At 42.4% G+C, this 15,463-nt stretch overlaps 1 protein-coding gene across 4 annotated transcripts in view; it reads right to left on the bottom strand.

Annotated features, from left to right (window-relative positions):
- POLK (DNA polymerase kappa) overlaps window positions 1-15,463 on the bottom strand; it is a 192,157-nt gene that overhangs the window by 19,706 nt on the left and 156,988 nt on the right. For all 4 annotated transcript variants that reach the window (XM_077462548.1, XM_077462550.1, XM_077462549.1 and 1 more), the window contains 2 exons: window positions 12,494-12,665; window positions 10,141-11,046 (listed from right to left, as the gene is read on the bottom strand). In XM_077462548.1, coding sequence (XP_077318674.1) covers window positions 10,141-11,046; window positions 12,494-12,665 — 1,078 coding nt within the window. The remainder of the gene's footprint in view (window positions 1-10,140; window positions 11,047-12,493; window positions 12,666-15,463) is intronic.

Here is a 15,463-nt window from a genome sequence, read left to right as displayed (position 1 = left end):
CAAGCACGTACATGTACGTGCTCGCCTTCCAGAGGGTGGGGGGTCCGATCGGACTCCCTCCCGCTGGATGTGGCAGTCCGTTTCGCTTCAGGAGCGATCCGGGATGAGGGGATGGCCGTTGGTTTCTGGCGATCCCCTCTCGATCACTCCTGGCGAATGATAAGCTTCCCCCGCTGTGTATAGTAAACACAGGCAGGGAGGAAGTGATGCCATTCTCCTCGGGGCGGTCTTTTTGACCGGACTGCGAGGAGAACACAGAAAGTAAGTGTGAACCAACACTACACTGACATGTAGGTACACATAGGCACACAAATCCCCCCGATCCCCCCCCTCCCAGTCACAGTGTCACTGATTGCAGTGATCATTTATTTACTGATCACTGCATTTAGTGTCAGTTGTGACAGTAAAAACTGTCAGGGCAGTTAGTGTTAGGTCCAGGGTAGCCCCCTACCCCCCCAATAAAGGTTTAACCCCATGATTGACCCTAGAGTTAATCCTTTCACCAGCGATCACCGTATAAGTGCCACTGGTGACGCTGGTTAGCCAGTTAGTTATTTAGGTTCCCCGTCAGATTTTTATATAGCGCCAGGGACCCCCATATACTACCTAATAAAGATTTTAACCCCCTGATTGCCCCTAGTTAACCCTTTCACCAGTGATCACCGTATAAGTGTTACGGGTGACTCTGGTTAGTTAGTTTGCTTTTTATAGCATCAGGGCACCCACCATTTATTAACCAATAAAGGTTTAACCCCCGATCACCCGGCGGGTGAAATCAATTAGGTTTTAGGGTCAGGGTCTGCGTCGCCCCAGGCAGCGCTAGGTTAGTGCCAGTACCGCTAACACCCACGCGCAAAGCATAAACCTCCCGTAGTGGTATAGAATCTGAACAGATCAATATCTGATCTGATCAGATCTATACTAGCGTCCCCAGCAGTTTAGGGTTCCAAAAAAACGCATTGTTAGCGGGATCAGATACCTGCTAGCACCTGCGTTTTGCCCCTCCGCCCAGCCCACCCAAGTGCAGTATCGATCGATCACTGTCACTTACAAAACACTAAACACATAACTGCAGCGTTCGCAGAGTCAGGCCTGATCCCTGCGATCGCTGACAGTTATTTTTGGTAGCGTTTTATATTTAAATCCGGAAGGCAGTACTTGGTTTTCGGGGTCCCGTACGTGGCTAGGCTCCCAAAAAGTCCCCCACATTTGGTATCCCCGTACTCAGGAGAAGCAGCAGAATTTATTTTGGGGTGTAATTTCACTTATGCCCATAGCATGTATGAGCAATATATCATTTAGTGACAACTTTGTGCAAAAAAAAAAAAAATTGTAATATTCCTGCGGCAAAATATAAAATATTTCATGGACTCAACATGCCTCTCAGTAAATAGCTTGGGGTGTCTACTTTCCACAATGGGGTCATTTGGGGGGGTCTTGTGGTGTTTTGGCATTTTATGGCCTTCGAAACTGTGATAGGTCGTGAGGAGTGAAATCAAAAATTTGCACCCTTAGAAATCCTGAAGGCAGTGATTGGTTTTCGGAGTCCCGTTCGCGGCTAGACTCCCAAAAAGTCCCACATATGTGGTATCCTATTACTCAGGAGAAGCAGCAGAATATATTTTGGGGTGCAATTCCACATATAACTATGGCATGTGTGAGCAATATATCATTTAGTGACAACTTTTTGTAAACTTTCTTTTTTTTTGTGTAATTATTCAATCACTTGGGACAAAAAAAAATATTCAATGGGCTCAACATGCCCCTCAGCAATTTCCTTGGGGTGTCTACTTTCCAAAATGGGGTCATTGGGGGGGGGGGGGGTTTGTACTGCCCTGCCATTTTAGCACCTCAAGAAATGAGATAGGCAGTCATAAATTAAAAGCTGTGTAAATTCCAGAAAATGTACTCTAGTTTGTAGACGCTATAACTTTTGCGCAAACCAATAAATATATGCTTATTGACATTTTTTTTACTAAAGACATGTGGCTGAATAAATTTTGCCCTAAATGTATGATTAAAATTGAGTTTATTCGATTTTTCTTATAACAAAAAGTAGAAAATATATTTTTTTTCCTCTAAATTTTCGGTCTTTTTCCATTTATAATCGCAAAAAATAAAAATCGTAGAGGCAATCAAATACCATCAAAAGAAAGCTCTATTTGTGGGAAGAAAAGGACGCAAATTTCGTTTGGGTACAACATTGCATGACCGCGCAATTACCAGTTAAAGCAGTGCAGTGCCAAATTGTAAAAAGACCTCTGGTCCTTAGGCTGACAATTGGTCCGGGGCTGAAGTGGTTAAACTGAGAGGATGTCAGCTGTGTGAAGGAAGATACTGCTCCCCAAAATACAGCTTTTATTAAAAATAAATAAATAAAAATCAGATAAATAAGGGTCATTGCTGGTCTCCTGAAAACATGATTTGCTTGGCTGTATGCTGAGCCTCTGGATTTAATGTTTTCTAAATTACGGACTCAAAATCTGAATAAAGGCAGAGTTTGTTATGCATAACTGATCTGGTTGAGTGCACTTCCTGCAGAAAAACCCTGTCAGTGAAATGACATGACCAGGTGCAAGGGAAGGAGAGTCTGGTGCTTTTTCTGTCTCACATGCAGCAAAAAAATGTCCCGTGGACCAAAAGATGGACAACCCTGCCTTAGAAGCAGGAGGATCATTGTAGCAAGCAGGCAACTGGCATTTTCATTGAGGCAAAAATAAGCAACATCAGTCTCCAAATTTATCTCAAGTTTTGAAGTTTTCCTCAAAAGGTATAAATATGAATCAACAGTTCTGATTAAAACCTCCCAGGATTTTATTGCCATTGTGGCTAAAGGGTGTTTCTGGGAGTGGAAGGGTAAGTTACGGGAGTCATATAGGAAGGTCATCCAAATAAGCTCAAACAAAAACAAAGGCATCTTTGTTAGGATCAAGTGCTGTGGGTGAACAATATGCTCATTTTAAAAAGCTTTAATTTCTTTATGCATTTTCTCTTTTCCATTTCTCCAATGGTGCCGCTGCTGTGTTTCAGCCAATCAGGAAGGAGAATCTGGATGGCTGAGACACTCTTGGACATCGCTGGACAGAGAGACCTCAGGTTAGTGTTAAGGGAGCTGCTGCTGCACACAAAAGGCTTGTTATCTAAATGCATAGAATTCATTAAGATAAAAAAAAACCTTCTGCTTTTACAACCACTTTAATATGACTTCTTGGAGTGGAAAGGGTGAGTGGAAGTATAACAGGTAAGGGGTGATAAAAGCAATTAATTTGCCAGGCAGGATAGCCCCACATGGTGGAAGTTGGGTAAAGAAAGGTGGGGTTGGGTAAAAGGGGTAAAAACCAGATGATACTTTAGTTGGTTAGCTTGCAATTGTGTTAAGCTGGCCATAGACGGGTAAAATCTCAGTCAGTTCAGCAGGGACCAGCCAAAATTTGAACCATGTCTTTTGTACCCAAGTTGATTGATTCATTTGGGTACAACCAGCCTGTCGGATTTTTCATGCGATTATTGCCAGCCGATAGCAATAATCACTGTATTCTCCCAGCCAATGTATTTTGTCTCAATGGGGGAATCAAGCAATTTTCTTTCCTGCAACCAGAAAAGAGTTGTACATGTGGTTCTAAAGGCTGAAGGTACAGCTCCATCCCCAGCCTTCCCTTATATTTACCTGAGCCCCATCTGTATCCAGCGTGTACAGGAGCAGTGGCTCTCTCCACCCTCTCTCTCCCTCTACTCAAAGGGCTCAGATAGAGCACCAGCAGCCATTGGCTCCCTCTGCTGTCAATCGTCAATCACAGCCAGTGGGAAGGAAGTGAGGGGTACTTTCTGTGTATCAATGGACACACAGCGTGTGGCTCGTGAGCGAGCCCAAACAAGTGCCCCCATAACAAGTGGCTTGCAATGGGGGGTATTCGGCAGGGGGAGTAGCAAGGAGCGCCAGTGGGAGACCCGACTAGAGGAGGATCGGGGCTGCTCTGTGCACAACCACTGCACAGAGCTGGTAAAAACAACATGATTGTTATTTAAAAAAAAATAATAATAATTTTATATATATATATATATATATATATATATATATATATATATATATATATATATATATACACATATATAAAGTTTGCTCCTTCTGTGCAGTAACTTTAGCGGCCCTTTAAGACTCACTGCTGCATCTACAGAATTTGTTCAAAGACATTCTGATAATAGATGTAATACAAACTTCTTCTAAAATGAACAATCATGTATGGGAATCATTCTCTTTATCTCATAATAACCACTTGAAACTGTGAGCAATATAACAGCATTTATTCAATAATAAAGCCATTAGAGAGGCTATATTTGCTGAAATTGTATTTAAACAAATCAAATAAAAATCCACTGCCTGTACTAATGCAGATTTTGTAATAAAATGAGCAGAAACTCATGACACAAAAGCAGATTTAGCAGACTTCACTTAGCTCAAACATAGTCTTTCCCTTAACATGACTCTTCGTGAAGGATAATCATATTGCAGATCCAGAGAACCAGCTGCACCCTCAGGTGCATAGAAAGCTGCCAAACATAAAAACGAATAGTAACTTATTGGGTTGGTCAGCATCAGCAGGAAGGGGGTGGCAGAAGGGGCGTGTTACTTTTTTGTGGAGGGGGGGCTTCCCAAGGGAGGACTACTTTATATTCTCATCGCACACATTCCTGGATGTGCTCTCAGATTTGGGTGCTGTAGAAACAACCAGCTGGATACTGGTTCAAGTCACGGTGAAGATATTTGCCAGCACACCATGGAAAGACACAAGTAGCGTCCAAACGGGCAATTTATTGCATGAGCACAACAGGATAGTGCAACATTTCAGAGTGTTTCGGAGCCGTGCATCGCCCCTTCGTCCGGCATGTGCCTGACGAAGGGGCCATGCGCGGCTTCGAAACGTTGCACTATCGTGTTGTGATCATGCAATAAATCACCCGTTTGGACGCTACTTGTGTCGTTCCATGGTGTGCTTGCAAATATCTTCACCGTACCCGAGGGAGGAGTCTCCTTTTTCCTTCACCTAGAGAAGGCTACTGTGGATGTTAAATAGGAGGGGCACCTGCTGAGAACACACCTTCTTTGCAGCATGGACACCCATTAGGGAACGAGGTCAGACTTCCCTTCTTCATCTCCCCCTTGCCCTTGTCATGTGACACTTTTATATGGCCAAAAACTAGACAAAGGAGAAGCTGCCTTCATTTCTGAACAGAGAAGGAGTTCTGGACTGTAAGTACACAGGGTGATGGGAGCAACTCGGTCTCAGAGCTCCCCACAACTTCTCATAGCCACCCTTCCACCATGAGAGCCCTTCAGGGCCCTTCCTCCTTTAAATCTACACAGAGAGCTGCCCCCCACAAGCTCCCCTTCATCCTACTGACACAGAAGCCAAAGCAGTCCTGCTCAAATGGACACCGCCGATGCAGGGGCATTTTTCGCTTCCACTGAGACCACTGACACCAGAACATGTTTTCCTACCAGGGATACCACCGACACAGGGGCATTTTTTCCTGCCAGTGATACAGTGACGCAGGTGCATTTTTTTCCTTTTGGTAACAGTTGTATCCTAGTTGTATTGATACTGGTAAAGTCCCTTTTGCACGGTTGGATAAAGCAGCTCTGTGTAATACAGCTCAGAGTCTTTGTTCCGTGTTGTATCATGGGATTAAGCTTTATCAAAATGTATTAAGGTAATTAAATGATTCAAAGTAAATCTGGTAGTTATTTTTAACTGCAAATTCAAGCTGGGTATACATGTACTGAAATTGCTTCACCAGAAAAAGATTAAAGTTTTGGAATGGCCTAGACCTGAATCCGACTGAAAATCTGTGGGGTGATCTGGTGATCTGAAGAGGGCTGTGCACAGGAGATGCCCTCGCAATCTGACAGATTTGGAGTGTTTTTGCCAAGAGTGGACAAATATTGCCAAGTCAAGATGTGCCATGCCGATAGACTCATACCCAAAAAGACTGAGTGCTGTAATAAAAGCAAAAGGTGCTTCAACAAAGTATTAGGTTATGGGTGTGCACACTTATGCAACCATATATATATATATATTTTTTTTTATTTTTTATTTTCCTCCACCTAAAAGATTTCAGTTTGCTGTTCAACAGAGTTGTACAGTTTACAGGTCACATTAAAGGTATAAAAAGTTCTACAATTATTTATCTTTGTCTCATTTTTTTAAATCACAGAAATATGACATTTTAACAGGGGTGCATAGCCTTTTTATATCCACTGCTAACACTGTTGCTACATCATCTCAGCAGATATTGTGGATTTATCTACATGCATATGATAATGTTGTACCCAACATAACAATTTATAAAGTTGCTAGATTCCAGTTGGTGGCAGGGCAGCTCCCCCACTTCTACCTAAAAACCAAGGCTACCCACTAGCATTGTTCAGCTCAAAAGTGGCAGGCCCTGGAAATGAAAGCAATTACCAGTGCAATGTATTCCCTTCACTCCCTCCCTTCCTACAGCCAAAAAAACTGATGCTGTGTAAGCCTCAGTTGTTCTAGTACTGAGCTGTATTGCAGGTATTTCATAGGTACCTGAATTGATGTTAGTCTGAAGAAACTTGAACAACATCTGGTATGCACCACTGTCAGGAGCATCTAGCGCTCCTGCTACTCATTCCAGCATCCTGGGTTTGATTGTGGCATTCTCTATGTCTGTCTGTCCATCTGCAAGGTGATTAATGTGGCCAGTCTCTGGGTGGAGGCCAAACCTGATTTAACCACTTGCCGACCTGCTCACATCGATATACGTTAGCAGAATGGCACTCCTGCGCAAACTGACGTACCGGTACATCAGTCCGCAAAAGCAGGATAGTGCCCACAGTGGGAGTGTGTCCATGGTTCCCGCGTACTCAATGTCCATCGGTGGCCCGTGATCAGGGCAAGGAGAGGTAGAACAGGGAACTGCCTATGTAAACAAGGTATTTCCCTATTCTGCCTAGTAACGTCAGTGGTAGACCATCCCCCCAGTTAGAACATGCTGACGGAACACACTTAACCCCTTGATCGCCCCCTAGCATTAAACCCTTTCCCTGAAATGATATTTATACAGTAATCAGTGGCTATATTTAGCTCTGATCGCTGTATAAATGTCAGTGGTCCCAAAATAGTGTCAAAAGTGTCCGATCTGTCCGCTGCAATGTCGCAGTCCCGATAAAAAAAAATAACAAATTGGCAGATCGTCGCCATTACTAATTAAAAAAAAAATAATTATAATAAAAATTACATAAATCTATCCTCTATTTTGTAGACATTATAACTTTTGTGCAACCCAATCAATATACACTTATTGCAATTTTTCTTACCAAAAATATGAAGAATAATACATATTGGCCTACACTGAAGAAGAAATTTGTTTTTTTATATATTTTTTTGGGGATATGTATTATAGCAGAAAGCAAAATGGTCAGTATTTTTTTGCTTATATCGCAAAAAATAAAAACCGCAGAGGTGATCAAATACCACCAAAAGCAAGCAATTTTGTTTAGGTACAACATCGCACGACTGCCCAATTGTCAGTTAAAGCAACGCAGTGCCAAATTGTAAAAAAGTGCTCTGGTCAGGAAGGGGGTAAAATTCGGGGCTGAGGTGGTTAAGCTAGCCAGGCCTGTAGTCTCATGCTTCTGAGAGAGTATGTTAATGTGTGTGATACCTGATCAAGCTGTCTGTTTGTCTACCAACTATTTTCTGGACTCTGCTTGCCTTTTACCTGGACTGTTGAACCACTCTGCCTGTCTGCATACTGCAAGTACCTGTTTATTTTGTTCAGTTCACGCATGCCCTGGCATGGTGGCCAGGCACTATAGCAGTGTGTATAAGTCCTGGGGGCAACCCAGTACCAGCAGGCCTGCTTGCCTTATGGGAAGACGGGCTGCTAGGTGGAGAACACAGTAGCAAGCTATAGCGACTGACCACCTGCGTTTGGGGTAAGCCAGACAACCACCCTCCCTCCTTCAATGTATGTTTTCTACACATTATTCACTTGTAGGCTCCATGCTCACTGAGCGATAAGCGTTGACAGATGGGGATGTAGTGCTTAGCTGTGAATGGTGAGAACAGGTGCTCTGTCTAGCCCTGCTGCTGACAGCCTGTCAAACTCCATGAGAGGCTTATAGCTGCTGCAGACAGTGCACCTAATGGTATGAACATTTAGGGCAGTATGCACTCAGGGACAAATGCCTGGAATTCAGATTTCTTGCACCATCCAGGTGCAACAGCTGTTATAGGGTTTGACTGGCTGCTGGCAGTGGGGATGAACAAGTAACTGTGCCCTCTGCCCACAGTTAAAGGCCTATGCATTGGAGCTAAACACTCAGGACATGGAGCCTATAAGTGGATGATGTGTGGAAAATATACATGTGAACAGTTCAACCTTATATTAAATATTTACCAGTTGCACAGGCTCATCTCAGGTTCAGAAACTGCCTATTCTAAAGTCATTGCAGACTGAGCTTCCCACAGGGTGCGCACAGGGCTGTTGACGAAAGCAATGAGACAGAGCACTATGATGCATGTAGGAAGACATATACAGTGTTCTGCTGCCCCCTACCACCAGCCATCATTGACTGCAATTAGCTCCATAACTGAAGAGATCCAGTAATGACATCAATAGGAAATATGTTTCAACTACTGAGCAACTTAAAATGCCTAAAATAGCAAAGACACACCTTGCTATTTGTTGTAGACTTCCTTTAACCTCAAATGAAGAGCGGTCAGTTTGTCTGTGCTAGCTGAAAGATATCATAAGTGTTCTTGAATTGTATTTAATGATAACTAAACCTTAAAACCGAAAATTTAATATATTGCAGCTTATCAGTCCTTAGATGTGGTGGCTGCATTCATTTTCTTTTTAATGGCTAAGAACAAAATATAGAATAGGATTTTTGACTTAGCAGTAAATACCAATTTACAGAGTACAATACAGGACACAGGGTACAGTACCCCTGGGTTACCCTGTGAAGTCTAAAAGCAGTCCAATTGAGGGGTGGGCCACACAACAGACAATGCCAACAGGTTCATGTAACATCATGATAAAAGTAGCATGAAGGGCTCAGAGAACAACTAGAAGTCTTCACTACTGAACTGGTATCAGAGAGTTGGACTAACTAAAAGGAGTGACAACAGGGTAAAAAAAACAAACAGCGCACCCCAAGTCTAGACAATTGAAGAAATCTTGCAAAAATTTTCCCTTGGTGTTTCAGAAAAGTCTGTTCAAGGACTGGACACATTTGTTGGTAAATATACTGTATGTGTGTGTACACAAGTTATTAGTCATTGTGTGCCCATTTATAGCGGAAGGAAATCAGAGGTTGCAGAATAACCATTGCCTATTAGAAAGGACAATACACTTAAAAATGTTTGTTTGCATAGAGAATGTGGGCACAACATGGTGGAGCTGTGTTTGAAACAAACTGGAATGCGTCATGTAGACCAGAGTGCATGGGAATGCCACCATGTCATTCACCCCAATACACTCAGCACCCATTACCATGTACTCAGAACACTCAACCATCATATCTCAAGCCAGCCACAGAGCTCCCACCAATGAATCAGGAGGTTGATATGTGTTAGGCTGCCAGCAGATTTACACATGCTGGCCATCAGGTATCACTTTCCTCATAATATGCAACTGCACCCATTTCCTACACATCACTTCCCCATCCCTCCTCATACACACTGTGGGGTTGATTTACATGGGGTAAATACCACGTTCCCTGTGCAAGTGAAGTTGCACTCTGCAAGGGAATTTTCCTCAGAGCTTAGTGAACACAGTGAAGTTTTACTTGGCAAAAATACCCAATCACATGCATAGAAAAAAACAAAAAAATAAAAACTTTTGCTTGCATATGATTGGATGATGAAAGTCAACAGAGCTTTACCTTATTAACTAAGCTCTATTTTCCTTATAGAGTGCAACTGCACTTGCAAAGAGTTGGTAAAATATCCCCAGTTATGTCCTTTAACCTAGTGGTTTTACTTAAAGCATATGTAAACCCAAACAATAAACAATAATATGTAAATCATTTAACAATAAAACATGTTACAATTTGCAAGTATTGCACGCTGCATATTGTTTTTTTTTGCCCTGACATACACTTACCATTATGAATACCAAGTGCAAGGCTTCTGCCGGTGTTCACTTCATCCTCCTTCAATTCTTCTAGAATCCCTTTGTTTAGGCATATGTCCACATGTCTGTTAAAAGTTGTGAGGTCTGTTGTATCTTGTTGTGTATTGCACACTGGGCAGATGAGTGTGGACTCTCCCACGCTTGCTGATGTGCTGGGTGGTGTTGATTTTATATGCTTGTCATTGCCTTTAAGAACTGCTTGCTTTCCTAACGCCATACTATTTGAGATGTCCTGGCTCATGTTTTTACTACTGCACTCTTTAAGATTTATCTGTAAGGTTTGATCACCCTGTATTGCACACAATGTATTCTTATCAATAACAAAGTCATACAAGTCATCACATGGTGTTATTGACACCATTTTGTTTTTAAGATTGTTTGTATGGATATCACTTTCATTACCCCCATTATTTGCAGTCAACTTTCTTTGAAAATGTTTCTCTTTGTTTGGCATTTCAGAGAAGCCAGAGGAAGGTGATTTGCTTAAACATTCATCAATATGCTTATTAAATGCCTCTAGGTCCCAATCTCTTTGCTTCATGAGGCAGATCGGACATGTGAAATCCGGCTTTTCTTTGGCATCATCTGCACCAGCCTTGGGTTCTTCACATACAGGAAATGTCGCATTTTGGTCTTTGCTAGTACAAGCTGTACCAGCCGTTCCCACAGAACTTTCTAGCAATTCCTGCTGTCTGGCTGCTCGCTTCTGATTGAAGAAACTCTCCCTCTGAGGATACGGGGCTTGCCTTTCTTGGACTGCTTTTTCTGTGGCATCTGAACAAACTTTGTTTGCTGGTTTATTAGTGCACAAAAAACTGGTAATGCTCTTCTGGTGTTTTTTGTCTTCTTCTGATGTGAATCCCGAAACTCTTACACCTTCAAAGATTAAACAGTTCATAAAATATTATATTTTGTATAAATCGTTTTATATAATATTATTGTGGAGGGGGCAGCCATATTTTCTTATTACATATGCCAGGGGTATTGAATTAAAATTCATGAAGGTCCAATCAGTCAAATTTTCTTCCAGCGAGTTCCGAATCATATGTTCGACTCTCAATGGCACCTCTGCACAAATGGCAAATGTGGCACATTTTTGCGAGTGCCACAGCGCATGGTGCCACAGTACCACGCAGCATGGTATGGCACAATTAAAAATAAAATAAAAAGGGTCAGGGCAGGAACTTCTTTTTCTACAGTTTCTGCTTATAAGGCATCCCACTGCAGTTAAGGGACTGCCTACACGCAGTAGTCAATAATGTGAAGCTAGCCTCAAATCCTTCACATCACAATCCTTTTTATTACATCAGTGTTCTCAGTCCCCCTGCACATCATCCTCCCTTCACAATACAGTCCTCAGCCCCACTTCACATTCTTGACTGCAGTCCCCCTTAATATCACCCCCTACTTCAAATTGCAGTTCCAGCCACCTTAATATCACCCTCCTTCACATTGCAGTCCTCACCCCCTTTTTAGCACCCTCTTCACATTCCTGTCCTCACCCCCTTTACATTCCTGTCCTCACTCCCTTCACATTCCTGTCCTCACTCCCCTTTATAGCACCCCCCTTCACATTTCTGTCCTCATCCCCTTAACAGCACCCCTTCACATTCCTGTCCTTGGCTCCTTTATAGCACCCCCATCATATTCCTGTCCTCATCCCCTTTATAGCACCCCCTTCACATTCCTGTCCTCACCCATTTTACATTTCTGTCCTCACTCCCTTTATTGCACCCCTTTCACATTCCTGTCCCCATTCCCTTTATAGCACCCCCTTCACATAACTGTCCTCACCCCTTTTATAGCACCCCTTCACATAACTGTCCTCCCCCCCCTTCAAATTCCTGTCCTCACCCCCTTTACATAACTGTTCTCACCCCCTTTATAGGGGGTCCAGCAGAAAGTTTTCCACCGGGCTCAGTCAAATTTTGAATAAGCTGGGTGGTGCCGAGAGGGCTAATCATTACTCAAATTTCGCTTGAATGAACAAGAATTGGATGATATTCAAGCTACATATGGCTAGCTTCATTTCCTGAAAAGGGGCAATGAAACAACAAGCACCCTGTAGCATGTTAAAGCATAATCGTGAACATATACTGTATAGTCAATGTACATGTTTAAAATTAAATAATGCATCTTAAAACTGATGTATGAATTTTTAAGGTTGATTCTACAATTAGATTAGGCCTGCAATTTATTCAATAATGTATTTTTTATTTTTCTTACTTTCAGCAGTCTAAAATTACAGAAAAAACTAAAACGCTCAATGCAAGTTTGAACTCATAGTATGTAACATCAGAAATTTTCAACAACAGAACTTTACCCATCAGTCTAAGACGCAGAGGTTCCGGTGAAACTGCCTCAATCTCAGCTTTAAGAATGTCCTTGGCAACGCAGAAAATTTCTCCTTCTGTACAGACTATGTGGGATACAGTGGAAGCTCTTGTCTTTACTTCAAATTTGACATTTTTCAGTTTTAGGGTAACAGTTCTTCCCTATAACAAAGGAAGCAGCAGTCAGAATAGAATGCTATAAAGTCTCCGGTGTGTTGATTTTGGCAGCCTGAGCCAAGTTCACATACAGGTTAGAAGTTACGCTCCTAATGGGAACTGCTAGACGCACCCATTGCCTGAACTCCAGCTGCTCTAAGGACCTGCCACACTACACCGCCTAATGTTTAATAAATGGTTAGAAAACATCAGCAGCTGATCCCCAAGACTCAGAGCAGGAAATAACTTTAAACAAATGTAGCCACAGCAGGAAATTCATAGATAAAATAACTATATTATGATTTCTGGTTGTGAAGCTGGAAAATAATCATTACTGTTAAGAAAAATAAAATACAAAATCGCCAAACTTTCATTTGCATTTATAGTAGTTATAACTATTACTTTTATTCAGCCTGCACTTTATGGTCAGTGGAATTCCGCTTTAAGATGGGTTTTACTTCCTCTTTATTCCCCTGCAAAGTAAAAGCATAATGGGCTAGTATGCATCACATACTAGCCCATCATGTGGCACTTGCCTGCAAATGAAGCCTGTGCTGTCAAATGGTTTTCCCGACAGGAATTGAGTCCGTCGGACAGATTTAAAATATGTTCTATTTCTAGGTCCGTCAGATTTTTTATTTTATTTTTAAGAAAAACGATCAGACTATCCCACACACGATCGGGCTATCCAATGGAATGATTCCCTCGGACCTAGTCTGCCAGAAAGTCCGGTCGTGTGTACGCGGCATAAGAAACCAGAAAAATTTATAAATAGGATTTTTATAACAGCTTGCCGGTAAAATCCTTTCTTTGATGTACATCAGGGGACACAGAGCCATAGTAATTACTATGTGGGTTATATCGGACCGACAGGTGCTGGACACTGGCACGCCCCTAAAGGCGCGTACTCCCCTATATAACCCCTCCCATTACTGAGTCCTCAGTTTTGTAGCCAAGCAATGCAAGTGTATCCCAAAGAAAGGAGGGACCTCTGTGTCCCCTGATGTACATCAAAGAAACGGATTTTACAGGTAAGCTGTTATAAAAATCCTATTTTCTTTTCTTACATCAGGGGACACAGAGCCATAGTAATTACTATGTGGGATGTCCCATAGCAATGGCAACTGAAGGGGCGGGGGGAGACAGAACAAAAAACAGGAGGCCAGAGGACTGTAGCCTGCAGTATACTGTGCCCAAAGGCAATATCCTCATGACCTTTAATATCGATTTGATAAAATATGATAAACGTATGAACCGAAGACCAAGTCGCAGTCTTACAGATCTGGGCCGTAGAGGCCTGATGATGCACCACCCAAGAGGCACTAATCGCCCTGGATGAGTGTGCTCTTAATATGAGAAGGAAGAATTTTCTTCTTTAAGCTGAAGGTTGAATAATCACTTGACAAATCCCTTTGGAAAATAGTGGATCTTGACGCTGCCTGTCCACATCTTGGAGCCTGTGGCAGTCGCCTTTAAATAGCCTCTGATCGCTCTTACTACATCAAGAGAATGTAGTGCCTTCTCTTCCCTAGATTAAGGCTCTGGGGAGAAAGAAAGAAGAATATCTTGGTTTAAATGAAAAACCTGTTACCACTTTCGGTAGGAATTCAGGATGAGGACATAAAACCATCTCATCCTTATGCCAGAAGAAATATGGCTTTTACAAGAAAGAGCCGCTAGTTCCGATACTCTTCTAGCAGAAGAAATGGCAACCAGAAAAGATTATCTTTCTTGTCAAAGAATCAAGGAAATCTCTCGCAAAGATTCAAACAGCTGATTCAGCAAAGGCGATAAGACCAATTTTAAATCCCAAGGATTTAGAGGTGCCTTGATAGGGGGAATAAACCGTGTTATCCCCTGAATAAGTTATGTACCAAGAGTGGGAAGCAAGAGGCCATAGGAAAAAACAATGACAAGGCCGGGATCTGGCTCTTGATAGAAGTCAAGGCCAGCTTAATTTCAGATCCCATGTGCAGGACATCAGGAATCCTGCCTATGACATACTTCCTGGGGTGCCAACCCCTGGATCCACACCAAGAAACATATGCCTTCCAGACTCTATAGTAAGTGATTCTGGAAGCCGGCTTCCTGGCATTAATTAAAGAAGACACTACCAAATGAGATCACCCACAATCTTTTATAGAGTGGGATTCAACAGTCAGACCTGTTAAAATTTTTCATCCATAAGGTAGTATGAAATACCGGACCTTCTGCAAGAAGGTCTGGCTATAATGGCAGAGTCCGAAGGACTCCTAATGCCATCTTTATGATCTGAGTAAATCTTCTGGGACCTGCTAGGGCCACCAGAATCTGCTTTCATTCCTGCTTAATCCTGCGGAGAAGGCGCGGAAGTAGCAGAACTGGAGGAAATGCATAGATCAGTGAAAACTGATCTAATGGGAAGACCCCTTGTTCTCGACATAAAGTTGTTGACTTTGTTAATGAATCTGAACACGAATAGGTCCATGTCTGGAATACCCCATCTTCTCACATATCGCAAGAAAGATGTCGGGCTGAAGAGATCATTCTCCCGGAAATAATTGTCGAAGACTCAAGTAGTACGCCTGAAAAATTAGAATTCTTGATAGGCAAGGAGTGTTGTGTTCTGCCCAAGCATTATTCACCTCTTTTTGGGCTGCACGACCTCTCATGCACCCCTGGTGATTGATGTAATCCACCGCCGTGGCCTTGTCAGACTGAATCCTGTCAGGACAGTCCCGTAGTCTGACCGCCAAGATTCTAGGGCCAGATGTACTGCCTGAAACTTCCAAGAAAGTTGATAGGCAAGGTCCTCTAACCTGGAC

This window comes from Lithobates pipiens, unplaced genomic scaffold (genome assembly GCF_037356315.1).
Source record: "Lithobates pipiens isolate NorthernLeopardFrog02 unplaced genomic scaffold, aLitPip1_a1.2 Scaffold_3, whole genome shotgun sequence".
Taxonomy (NCBI): Eukaryota; Metazoa; Chordata; class Amphibia; order Anura; family Ranidae; genus Lithobates; species Lithobates pipiens.
The sequence above is the reverse complement of the archived record's forward strand: the minus strand, read 5'-3'. Positions and strand labels throughout refer to the sequence as shown.